This window comes from Cyprinodon variegatus, unplaced genomic scaffold (assembly GCF_000732505.1).
Source record: "Cyprinodon variegatus isolate N-32 unplaced genomic scaffold, C_variegatus-1.0 Scaffold1271, whole genome shotgun sequence".
Taxonomy (NCBI): domain Eukaryota; kingdom Metazoa; phylum Chordata; class Actinopteri; order Cyprinodontiformes; family Cyprinodontidae; genus Cyprinodon; species Cyprinodon variegatus.
In genome coordinates, this window is record NW_015151724.1 from 60,721 (window position 1) to 73,134 (window position 12,414).

General features: G+C 35.4%; 2 protein-coding genes across 2 annotated transcripts; both read left to right on the forward strand.

The window, feature by feature from the left end:
• Positions 1-1,411: 1,411 nt before the first annotated feature.
• Positions 1,412-4,695, forward strand: LOC107102535 (allograft inflammatory factor 1-like). Its single transcript, XM_015401882.1, has 6 exons — positions 1,412-1,510; positions 1,635-1,696; positions 1,787-1,853; positions 1,937-1,978; positions 2,111-2,276; positions 4,152-4,695. The coding sequence occupies exons 1-6, from the start codon at positions 1,492-1,494 to the stop codon at positions 4,237-4,239; spliced, it is 444 nt and encodes a 147-aa protein (XP_015257368.1). The 5' UTR covers positions 1,412-1,491; the 3' UTR covers positions 4,240-4,695.
• A 2,041-nt stretch (positions 4,696-6,736) lies between these two features.
• LOC107102531 (casein kinase II subunit beta-like) lies at positions 6,737-9,444 on the forward strand. The gene is made up of 6 exons (XM_015401874.1): positions 6,737-7,000; positions 8,310-8,412; positions 8,499-8,614; positions 8,699-8,774; positions 8,845-9,034; positions 9,111-9,444. Exons 1-6 carry the CDS (start codon positions 6,929-6,931, stop codon positions 9,199-9,201), a joined length of 648 nt encoding a protein of 215 aa, XP_015257360.1. The 5' UTR covers positions 6,737-6,928; the 3' UTR covers positions 9,202-9,444.
• The last annotated feature ends 2,970 nt before the right edge of the window (positions 9,445-12,414 follow it).

Below are 12,414 nucleotides of genomic sequence, written 5' to 3' on the forward strand. Positions count from 1 at the left end.
AAGTTTGAAGAAAGAAGGCAATGCTCAAGTGAGCCTTTCTTAGTGATTATTTTAAAACTGTGTCATCACTGTGTTATGCCCTTCTCTGCTAACAAGCAATAAAGAGATGCTGATTTATTTAATTTTTTTTTTTCAGATGGTCTTGGTAAATACATACAACCAAAAAGTAATAATTCAAGCTCAACAGGAGGATCACGGTTTTCTGCTTGATCGGATAACTAAGTCATCTGGGGAAATAGAATGGATGGAGAATTGACAATAGAAAGATGAAAAAACACTAAAAGCCAACAGAAAAGACAAGCCAAAAGCTGCTAATAAAGCAAAATGAGTTTTTCTAACAGCTCAGCATAGGGAAAAAAAATGATTAATTACATGCCAGCCCATGAACATAGTTTTTGCTAGGTCAACCCTTTTTACTGCCTACTTAACATTCTAATTTGCTCTAACTCTTTTTTTATTTTATTTTATTTTTTTTTTTGTTAACTGTTAACAACATCAATTTAAATGGCGGGGGGAAAAACACATGAAATACATCTTTTTGTATATAAAAATGAAGAAGTGATCTCCCTCCCTGGAAAAGCTTACTAGGAGCTGATAAAGGAGGCTGACTTTTGAACCTTGGATTCAGACAGTGTGGTTGTTTTTTCCTGGGAACAGTCGACCAAAACTTTAAAGCAAGGGTTTGGAAAATACAAGTTTTCAGTATTTTGACGAGGGTTTCACAGGAGTCTGCATTTCTAAAGTATTTTGTAGATCTGGAGAAAAACTAACAGCTGCCTCCCATGAGGCATCTTGTTGGTGCAGCAGCAGAATGGAGCATCTGGGTGGAAGACCCTCCGATCCCTGTGCACCTAAAAAAAGAGTTGTGTTTGCATTCTCTGTAGAAAGTAGAGCAACTTTCCAATGTATGTCAGACAGGCCTGCTTCTTATCTGATGGAAAGACAGACGGATGGGTGGACAGATGGATGCATGGATCCACATAATACATAGCATTTAGGTTTAGATATTATTCAGTGATCATCAACAGTTGATTTCATTTAAAGGGACATGTATTAACAAGGTGTTTATTTTAAAGTAAAAATTATTTTTGTATCTGTATCTTGCTCATGAGCGTGTTAGTTTTAAACCAGAAAATGTATCTATCTATAGACTTACAAAAACCTCTCATGTTGCAACACCATTACTTCCTTAAAACAGTGAAGACATGTAAGCTTGTTCATGCTGTAAAAAGGTGAAACATATCAGTGAGCAAATCTTGGGCAGGATGATGCAGAAACCCAACATGCAGTGCTTATGAATGACCGAGCATGTTGAAATACCATAAATGTGAATTCCAGTTTCTGAAACTTTCGTTTGACCTTCAGCTCTGTGCAGCCTGAATTCTAATACAGGAACCTCACCCAGACCTCACTTCCTCTTCAGATACAATTTACAGCCACAGCGTTTAAATTCAGTCAGTTAGTATTAGTTTCCCAGCACTGCTCACACAAATGGATAACAATGCTCAAGGTATGCTTGTATTCATTTTAAAGATATACAAACCAATTGCATTGGGGGGGGGGGGGACTTGTAATATTTCATTAATATTTTTGAGCAAATCATTTGGTCATTACTGTTTTTTCATTTTTAACAGGAGGCAAAGCTTATGGCCTCCTCAAGTCTCAGCAAGAGGAAAAACTCAACTCTATAAATGAGGTTTGCTAGAATAATTGCCATATCAGCAGTTAAGTTACATGGAGCGTCCAAACAAGGCAATTTATCCTAACCTATTATTCCCTTCCTCAGGTATTTCTTATGGATTCAAAGTATGCAGAAGAGGAAGATCTGGCAGCAAAACTTGAAATGTTCAAAAGTAAGTTTTTTAAAGTTACAATTGGCTTCTCTCTATTTCATACTCCAGTAAAATAATCTGTAAAACATCTCTTTGTGTTTTAGAGAAATACATGGAGTTCGATCTCAATGACAAAGGAGATATAGGTAAATTATTTCTGTAAACCAGGCTCCTACGCAGTGAAAGTATTTTTAGCTACAGTGAATTTTTTAAAAAGTGGCTCTTCAGCAACATTTAACTTGTTTAATTTATTATTCTATATATGTACCATCTTCCAGATATGATGGGGTTAAAACGTATGCTGGAAAAACTGGGACTGGCCAAAACACACTTAGAGCTGAAAAAGATGATGTCAGAGGTGACTGGAAGTCCATCAAAGGACACATTCAGTTACCACGACTTCCTGAATATGATGCTGGGGAAACGAAATGCAATACTTAAGCTGTAAGTATACTAAGTTTTACATGAAACTGAAAATGGTGTCTGATTCTAGACATTGAATCTACATTAATACCAAATTATGTTTTTGGATGTGTTAAGAAATGTCTGTTTCCGTGTTACAGTACAAAGAAAGAAAATAGCTTTATTTCTTGCTATATATTGGAAGAAGGCTTTCGTTGGTTTGAAACTTGAATGACAGCCTCGAGTAAAGTAGTACAAACATATTTTTTAAAGAATGTTTAATATAAGATTATATTTTTAACCTTATGGCTACTTTATTTTTAAGACATTTACCCCAATAAGTTATAAGTAATGCTTCTTTATTTTTCACACCTTGGTCAACCATGTTTTTAACAGTGAAGCCCTTTTATCAGTACCTAGCCAGCAATGTACAGCACCATATGTCTGTCTGTGTGGTCCTGCATTTGTTACCTAATGGGAACAGTGTACGAAGACAGGCCCAGGAAAATGTAAATTTGTTGGGAACAGTCGACTCGTCCCAACGAGCAAAAGTTCTCTTGGGTTGCAGATTAAGGTGTGAATTGAGTTGAGGTTAGGTTTGGGGTAAGGCCATTGAAATGAATTGAAAATAAATGGAAGTATAGGAAAGTACTCGTAAGTATAGCAGAACAAAACATATGTGTTTGTTCCTGTTTTTCTGTTTTCACCATCAAATTCAGGACATTTTGCTGCCCCTTACTACCTTTTGGGCAAACAATTAGGTTTAGGATGATATTTAGTTTAGCTTAAGGTAAGGGGTTAGGAATGCAATGGTAAAGGTAAGGTTTAGGGTAATTGTCAGGATAAGGGAATAGAAATTAATGGAAGTCAAGGGGAGTCAATACATGGTCCTCACTACATATCAGGTGGGTATACCAAATATTTTACTCCAGTTAGAGTATCACCACTTCAAAATATTTTAACTCAAGTAAAAGTAAAAAGTAATCATCTAGGAAATGACTCAATAGTGAATAAATATTTGGTTAAAAGGCCACCTTAAGCATCGAGTATCTTATGATAACATTGATTAATATTCTAGTATACAAATTCTTGTGCTTTAAATAGTAAATTACAAAATCTATGCAAATACTTTGCCAGAAGTATCAATTTGCTTATTGATGTATGTGAAATTTGATGAAATCTTTTTCTTTATCTATAGGGTCAATCTGTTCAATCATAGCAATAGCAACATTAACTATTCTGTAAATATTTACTTCAAGTTTTAAGGCGGAATTCACATTTACATGTGAAAAACAGAATTGAAAGGTTGAGGCTAGGGTTCTGTGCAGGCCTATGAAGTTTCTCTACACCAAATTGTATCCACCTATAACTTTATCCACATACCCAAAAATGTTCCTTTTATGGTATTAACCAGTACCTTTGGCAATATAATGTATGTTAGAAGAGTGCAGACTTTATCCAATTGCTCAATGAGCTCTGCAGATTAAAAAAATAAAATAAAGAGTACTACAAAATATCTTTGTACAAACAAGAAGTCTCACTTTGTTGGTATGTGTTTTTTTGTTTTTGTTTTTTTACTCCAGTGCATTTTTGTCCCAAAAAAAGTCTGCCTTTTTAAATTCAATTAACTCATGTAGGATAGGGTAGGGAGAAATTTTACCCAAGAGTAGCAATATTACTAAATTAAAAAGTACAGTGTAGTAAAACTACCCCTAAAAGTACATTTTGTTTAAAAGAATATTCGAGTAAATATAACTGGATAAATTCATTGTGTTACTATCCACTTCTGCTACATAATGAAAAACAAGAATGTGTGTAAGTTGGGGAGACTTTATCTCATTAAAGATTTCAGAAAGTATAAACCATATGATATAAAAAACAAAAAAAACAAGTTGTTGTTCTTTTTCATCTGTTAAGGATCCTCATGTTTGAAGGAATGGGAAAGGAGCAGGAGCAGAAGGATGTTGGTCCACCTTCACGCAAAACCTTTTCAGACCTTCCATGAAACCTCTACAGCACCCGAAAATGTCATTTTGGCTCTGTTTATCCTATTGAAGAGTACTTCTGATGCATTCACGATGTAAAACAAAAATAAAATGCCACGACTCTTAAAAAGAAGGGAAATTAATGTATTACTTGGATGCTAAAATGTAAAGCATAACAGTAGAAAAGGGCAGCCATATAATGCTACTCGTCATACTATGTATATGTGATGAGTATACATTATATGGCTACATGTTTCTACAATTATGTCAATTTTACTTGGGCTAAGATTCAAGACTTTGTCATGGCATTTTTCCTATATCCAATGTTTTGGAACTATTATTTCATTAAAAAAGAGGGAAAGCAATATTACATTACACCTTTGTGAATTTTGTCTTAGCATGTCTTAGCACCCCTCTAAGTCAAAAATATTGATGATTGCCCAAAAGTGGGATGTACAACAACTGATTACAAAATAAAAAACTATTTTACTTTATCTTTCAATTTGAGCATTTAATTCTTAAGCATTTTATGCTGTCAATCACAAATAAAAAAAAAGCCACATAAATATGTTGCCTGAAAATTAGCAAGGAATCAAAATCAATACAAAATAAAATCATATAAACTTTTATTTAAAAAAATGAGCTCCTCTGAGTAACTCCCTTATAATCACATTTAAACTTAATGATATGAGAACAAAATAATTAACAAAAATAATAGTCAGACTGACTTAATTTTTACTTTTGATCAATACACCTGAGCTGCTTTGATGAGCTACAGCAGCTCAGTAAGAACAACAGCTGATCCCAGGCTGTTCTTTACTTCCAGGATGTTCCTCTGCTTGGGTTTGATGCATGTGTCAAAGCTGAACTCAAACATATAAGAAAAACTTACTTTTTGATTGATAAAAGCCTGTTATGATTTTCAATTTGGTCCTCAGAAAGAAAAGCAGATTCCATCCCTATTTTATTTAAAATTAACCCTTTAAAGCCTGAACCATGAAGCACTTCAATGTTCTTTTTTTCTTTTTTTTTATTGGAGTGGTCATTGAACTTTCTGCAAAAGGAAAAATAAAAAACGGCAAAAATTTTGTGTAAGTTAAATTAGATCTTTTATTTTAATCATTTTTGATACATTAGGCATTTCTGTATAACCTTTTATGTTTAAACTTTTTTCTTTTAGCTTCATGTGTCTGATTGTGTAAGTACGGAAGAGGATTAGGGCCACTGAAAAAATTTAAAACTTTAACTGATTTTTAAATTTCATTTCAGTATAATATGAGAAAAAAGTCAGAATTCTGACTTTCACCTCAGAATTATGACTTCTTTCTCTAAATTCTGACTTTAATCTCAGAAATGTGACTGTTTTCTGACAGCTAACAAACATGTTAGTATCAAGCCGTAGCCATGCCTGTGTTAGTACGGAGCCCCCTGGGTGTCAGGGAAAAAAAAATAAAAAATAGCCAGTGGAAATCCGTGGGCACGGATTGATAAACTGAGCGCACGGTTTTCCAATGCGTGCGCAGATTAAGAAACTGTGCTCTCGGTTTATTAATCTGTGCCCGTGGATTGAGAAACTGTGCTCTTGGTTTATCAACCCGTGCCCATGGATTAAGAAACTGTGCTCTCGTTTTATTGATCCAGCTGCTCCGGAACCTTCAGAGTTCAATGCATGAGTCGCACCTACAAGGTAAGTTTAGTCAATTAATTGTTATATATATATATAAACATATAGACTTAGTGCAGTACGATGCTTTAAAGAGCATGCTTTAGAGCTTTAACTTGCATCGAACTCTGAAGGTTCCGGAGCAGATGTGTGCGCACGGAATGCAAAGCAGGGCATACAGTTTATTGATCAGCACGCACGGATCAATAAACCGAGAGCACAGTTTTTTAATCTGCGCGCACGGATTAATAAACCAAGAGCACAGTTTTTTAATCTGCGCGCACGGATTAATAAACCAAGAGCATAGTTCTTTAATCTGCGCGCACGGATTAATAAACCGAGAGCACAGTCTCTTAATCTGCGCACGGATTGGAAAACCGTACACTCAGTTTATCAATCCGTGCCCACGGATTTCCAACGGCCTTTTTTTTTTTTTTTTACCCTAACACCAAGTTGGCTCCGTAGATTAAAGTCAGAATTCTGAGAAAAAAGTCAGAATTCTGAGATTAAAGTCCAAATTCTGAAATTAAAGTCAGAATTTTTCTCCATATTAAACTGAAGTAATATTTAAAAATCAGTTAACTTTTTTTTTTTTCAGTGGCTCACATCCTCTTCCATATTTAAGTCCTGGTTTTCAAGAACAAAAACATCTCACTGAAGACGCAGAGGTCTCAAAAAGCAATGTATCAAATATGATACACATGGCCTTAATGGGTTACATTTTTTTATGTAGCATGCACTCGCAGACCCCTAGGGGAAAGAGTAGCCCCAGTTATAAATCACTGCTCTAATGTTTCTATTTCCTGATATTACAGTAGAAGTTTTAGACCATTAATTTGAAAACCCTCGTTACCGGAAGTTGTTCAACACGGAAGAGAGGAAAGGCTAGCGCTAGCAGCAAGCTAGCTTGCTTGTACACTAACCGTCAACGTATGTTGCGGTCATCTCAAACTAGTTCTGGACTGGTATCCAGTGTCTTTCAAGCTTCTTTTACCGAATCTAGTTTCTAGCAGCAGATATAAAAAGCGCAGCTATTTGTCAGGAGGATGAGCAGTTCGGAGGAGGTGTCCTGGATATCCTGGTTCTGTGGACTCAGAGGAAACGAGTTGTTCTGTGAGGCAAGTTTTACTTTTACTTTGAAAATTCGATCCAATAATAAAACCTACGAGCCCATTTATAAAGCAATCACGTCTCTGATCATGTGTCCCATTAACTCGTGGGTTTTGGAAACTTGTTTTTGGGGTTTTAAAAATATGTGGATTAGGAAATTCTAAGAGTTATCGAAAATCAACCATCATTCTATTTAAGTTAAAAAAACAAGAAAAACGGACAGTAACTTTAAAAGGTTTTTTAATTCAGCTACTGTCACTCATGGTGGTTCTAGTTTATTTTTTAATAGGTTTTGTTACCATTGCAAAGCACAAAGATAAGCCCCAGAAAAAAGAGGAAATTATGGGACTATTTCATAACTATAAGATACTTTCTCATAATAATTAAATATTACCTAATAGTCATTATTTGACTACCTTGTTTTTTTGTCATGAGAATAATGGAAACCGGTTACTATAGTAACATGCAGTTCCAGGGCAATGGTAGCTGACAGAGCCAAAGGAGAACTGTTACATTGAGGAATATTTCTAAATGGAATTAGATTGCATTGTTTTCCTTTATTATGCAATATCTGCATAGAAGATTTTCAACAAATGGTAGAAAATGTTTGTGATGTTTAATTTACCTCCAACCATGTGCTCTACATGTTTAAATGGTTAACCTATTTATCTTCAATTTTCATATTTATAGAAAAGGCTCACTGGATTGACCTCATTCTACTAAATATTTTGTTCTCTTTGTAAAATTTAGATTATCCACAAGTCTAGAGGTTAAATTTTTAGATTTTCAGTTTATTTCCACACCTTTCACATAAGTCATTCAGCACACAATTTAAAATGTTTTTGTTGCAGGAGAGCATAGGTGTGGCTGTGAATTGAAAATGTTTTTGGCCTCTTCTATAGACGAAAGTAAAAAGGCTCTTATTTTGTGTACTGATTCAGTTCCTGTATATATGTAATTGTCTCATAAATCATGTTTTTAATGCATGACAAAGTGGAAAATGGAAATAAAACATACAAGCAGAGACAGGCTTATGTAAGCGTATTTTGTCAGATTAGTACACCTTCTTGTTTATTTTGGTTATAGACATGTTATGACTTTAAAATCTTCAACCTATTGCTTCAACCTACTGCTAATGTCTACTAATATAGTTCTTGAAAAATAATTCAGAGCCCTTTCTGATCAATTCTTATATTCTAAAAACGTCATACAATATCATATTTGAACTTCACTCAACTACAGTGTTTTGCTGCTGCAGCAGCAACATTACCTGCAGCTGTTAACAGCCTCTAACGATCCTTTGTTTTTGTATTTCAGATAGATGAAGATTACATTCAGGATAGGTTCAACCTTACGGGTCTGAGTGAGCAGGTACCTCATTTCCGCCAGGCTTTGGATTTGATCCTCGACCTGGAGGCAGGTAAGGTTATAAGGAGGTGTTGCTTTCGGTCATAAATGGGTGGGAAAAAAACAATTTTAAATTACTAAATGACTTTTCTATAACAGATGAGGAAACTGAAGACAATCCGAATGAGAGCGGTTTGACTGAGCAGGCAGCTGAGATGCTCTATGGTCTTATACATGCACGCTACATTCTCACAAACAGAGGCATTGCACAAATGGTAACTGCTGTATTATGTAAAAGGAGCATGAGTTTGTTTAAATCAATCGTCACCATTTATCTTCATCTCTTTTTTTCTTTTTAGCTGGAAAAATATCAGCAAGGAGACTTTGGCTGCTGTCCCAGGGTAAATTGCGAGAACCAGCCAATGCTTCCTATTGGTAAGGCTGACTGTTTTTCCCTCAATTCACCATCATCAAACCTTTCTTTAATATTTTATTTCTAATCTAGGCTTATCAGACATCCCTGGAGAATCAATGGTGAAGCTTTACTGTCCAAAGTGTATGGACGTGTACAGCCCCAGATCGTCCAGACACCATCATACAGATGGAGCCTACTTCGGCACAGGATTTCCTCATATGTTGTTCATGGTGAACCCAGAGTATCGACCGAAGCGACCAGCCAGCCAGTTCGTACCAAGGTTTGCTCACTTTTGTTTTAAGCAGGTCTTTTCTCTTTCGTATGGACCGGGATCTAATTTCTCTTTCTTTCTTCAGGCTGTATGGTTTCAAAATTCACCCCATGGCTTATCAACTGCAGCTTCAGACGGCATCAAGTTTCAAAAGCCCAGCAAAGGCAATTCGCTAGAGACCAACTTTGCAATGACAATGGACTCAAACATTATCATCTGACTCATTTGAAGAAGTGCACTATTCCCAATAAAAAGCTTTACAGTTGCCTAAAATCATCTTTGTTTGTGCTTTTAAACACATCCTGCTGTTCTGATTTAAAGAAAATTACAACAAATCCACATTAGCAAATATATTTATGCAGATGTAAGTGGATAGGTGAGGGGCTAAGCAGTGAACCGCTCCAGTTAACATTAAAGATTGTGATGATATTATCTGCTAGAAAAAAAAAAACAAAAAAAAAACAGAAATAAGGCCTCATGAATCTCAAACCAAGAATTGTGCTAGTTGTGTATGAAAAAAAAAAGGTCTTATCAACATGTACTCAGATGTTTGGTGTTATTTTTATTTTTTTATTTTTTGCCAAAGTTGTTGAAAAAAAAATAATAAAAAAGAAGTCCCCCAGGTGCCTTTTTTTAGTGATCAAGATAAACCAAACTGGATAGTTTGGGTAAATAACAGACACTGAAATATAAATGTTTGCCTCATTTATATTTACTGATAATTTGCATTCATGTATAAACCTTATTCTACCAGCTATCTTTATGTCACAGGTACATACCTGTTGCTGTGCCCTCCACAGAGGTCTAATTACCTTTATTGAAACTAGGGTTGTCAAAAGTATCGATACTCAAAAAATAATCGATACTGAAACATTGTATCTGGATACAATACTCGTTTTAAAAAGTATTGATACAGTGCCACCACCAGTGGCACCTAAGCAGTCGTTCATCTGAAGTCCAGAATAGAGGACAATGCACTTTCTGAACACTGTGTGATTGAATAATTCTGTGCACTTTTCAGTTTCAGACTTTTTCTTTGGAACAGGTGCAGCTGCTGAGAATTATTTTGTTTGTTAACCGGTTTGGCTAGTGTCATTGTTATGTGTGCAAAGCATAGCCAAGGAAGGAACACAAGCTTGCTTAATATTATGCACAGCATACAACCTCAAAACATTGTTCTTATTGTATTTTATTTTTTAATGAAAATATTTCTGTAGAATTTTGAAAACTTTTTTATCCTTGTGGTATCGAAATTGGTATCGAGTATTGAATATTTTCCTTAGTATCGGTATCGAGTTGAAAAGCTTAGTATCGTGACGGCCCTAATTGAAATCACCTTTTAATGCAGTAACATTTTGCAGTAAAGTTAAAATTTGAAAACATTTAATGATCAAAAATAGTTCCCTTTAAGTATATTTTTTAAACGTGAGGTATACTTTGATTATTGACCTCTAGATATCCCTACTTGCCAACAGACTGCTTCTTTTTAATGCAATAATCTGAACCTTCTGCTCTGCAATCTGTCCAGATTATTTCTCAAGGCTTTTTATTCCACCACCTTTTCCTGGATATTTCCTGACTTAAGGTATAGTAGAGGGTGTACTTTTTCCGGGTGGATCATCAAAATAAGTGGTCCTCCTAATTATCAATCATTCTTGTGATATGTTTGCGTAAGGCTGTCCTACGTGCTCGTCCCCATTTTCACTTACAGGTGGTGAGTCTTAACCTGACAACAGCCAGATGCATGTCTCGCTCCGCCCAGCGAGCTAGGCGGAGTGAGACATGCATCTGGCTGTTGTCAGGTTAGGTGAGTCTGACATAGTGGAAAAATTGCAAATCTTTTCCAAAGTAAGCTTGTATGGGCGGTGCTAACAGCAACTTTTAAACGGCATGCACGAGGAAATGGGCTCATGCATGCTCATGCACTTTTAATAGGTGTCACCTCTCAGGAGCGGGTACAGGATCGTGCATGTATATATATATATATTTTTAAGTGGAAAGGGCAGGTCTTTACAAAGATTTGCAAAAATCCTACACTGTACCTTTATGAGCAACACTCCTACCATACTAAAATTACCCGTTCTCTCATCTTTCTTATCTTTAACCCTAAGCAACACATAGTAGAATATAGATACCAACATCTGTTTATTAAAGAATTTTAAAATTATGTGTGATTTTAAAAAACTGTGGCAGAAATGTTTGCCCACATCTCTACCAGGACGACCAGTATTTGTTGATACATGAAACTTTATCTCAGTAACATAAGGCAGTATTTGCTTTTGTTTTTTTTTGTGGTAGGCTAAAGTTCACAGAGACAGCCAAACAAGAATGCAAGTGAATGCATGTTTTATTCTCTTCATAAAAAGACAGGGAGAATTCACAAAGCGACAATAGCTTCTTTGTCTAAGATCAAAATTTTCTTATTAGGAAACAATAAATCTTTCATCAGAAGATTGTGGGTATGTTTTAATGAATAAAGCTACATTAGACAACAAACTCTGGATCTAATGACAAAAGGGAAATGTTAGTGAGAATTTTCTAAAAGTTAGTCAAACATTCCTCTCTATAGAAAAAAAGCAAAGGAAAACAGGTTAAGTGCAAATCTACTCAAAACTATGTGGTTCAAAAGGCTTTGCAAACTTGCAAAACTTGTCGTCTCTACCTGAAGCCTTGAAGCTAGTTAAAACACCACAGTACATCAAAATCACATGAAACAGTTCCGACTTTACAAATAAATTACTGTATCGCAGAACATTAAAAAAATTGACAACCTGTGCTCCTGTGAGAGAAAAAACAAAAAGCCACATATACTCGGGCAGCTGCCTTCATCCCTTACATGTATGATAATAGTGACAGAAGTTTCATTTGCATTGACCTCACTTGACTCAATATGAATGTGCATTTACAAGAGATGGATATACATCGATGGCAATTCCTCATACGGAGGTCTGTGGTCTTAGAACGTCAAACACCTGAGATAAGCAGACCAGAGCGGAAAAAACAAAAAAAAACAAAAACATTACAGACTAAATCAAATGGCTCTTAAAAGTAAACACACCCCAATCAAATGTAAGAAACCTTGATCCACACATATTGTGACATATCCTGTATAATTTAAGTAAAAAAACTTAAAAACAGCTGCAATGAGCTGGCTGGATAAATACATTCTAAGACTTTGTTGAAGCACCTTTTGATTCGGCTTCAGTGTTTAGTCTCGAGTTTCCATTTGCCATCAATTCTATTTAATCCAATTACATTAAAGAAAGATCAGGGTAGCCTTAAAGGATCTTCTTGATAATCACCTTGTTTTAGCTTTGAGCTAAAACCAGTAGGGATTTTATATCGCCTCAAAAGGGTTTCACTTTATAAAAAAACAATCCATTAGGATA

Bases quoted from the DNA above. Each gene is read 5' to 3' on its own strand.
- LOC107102531 (XM_015401874.1), top strand. From the start codon at position 6,929: ATGAGCAGTTCGGAGGAGGTGTCCTGGATATCCTGGTTCTGTGGACTC. The intron at 8,413-8,498 runs GTAAGGTTATAA...TTTCTATAACAG, and splicing joins GATCCTCGACCTGGAGGCAG to ATGAGGAAACTGAAGACAAT. The intron at 8,615-8,698 runs GTAACTGCTGTA...TTTTCTTTTTAG, and splicing joins ACAGAGGCATTGCACAAATG to CTGGAAAAATATCAGCAAGG.
- LOC107102535 (XM_015401882.1), top strand. The intron at 1,854-1,936 runs GTAAGTTTTTTA...TTTGTGTTTTAG, and splicing joins AAAACTTGAAATGTTCAAAA to AGAAATACATGGAGTTCGAT. The intron at 2,277-4,151 runs GTAAGTATACTA...TCATCTGTTAAG, and splicing joins CGAAATGCAATACTTAAGCT to GATCCTCATGTTTGAAGGAA.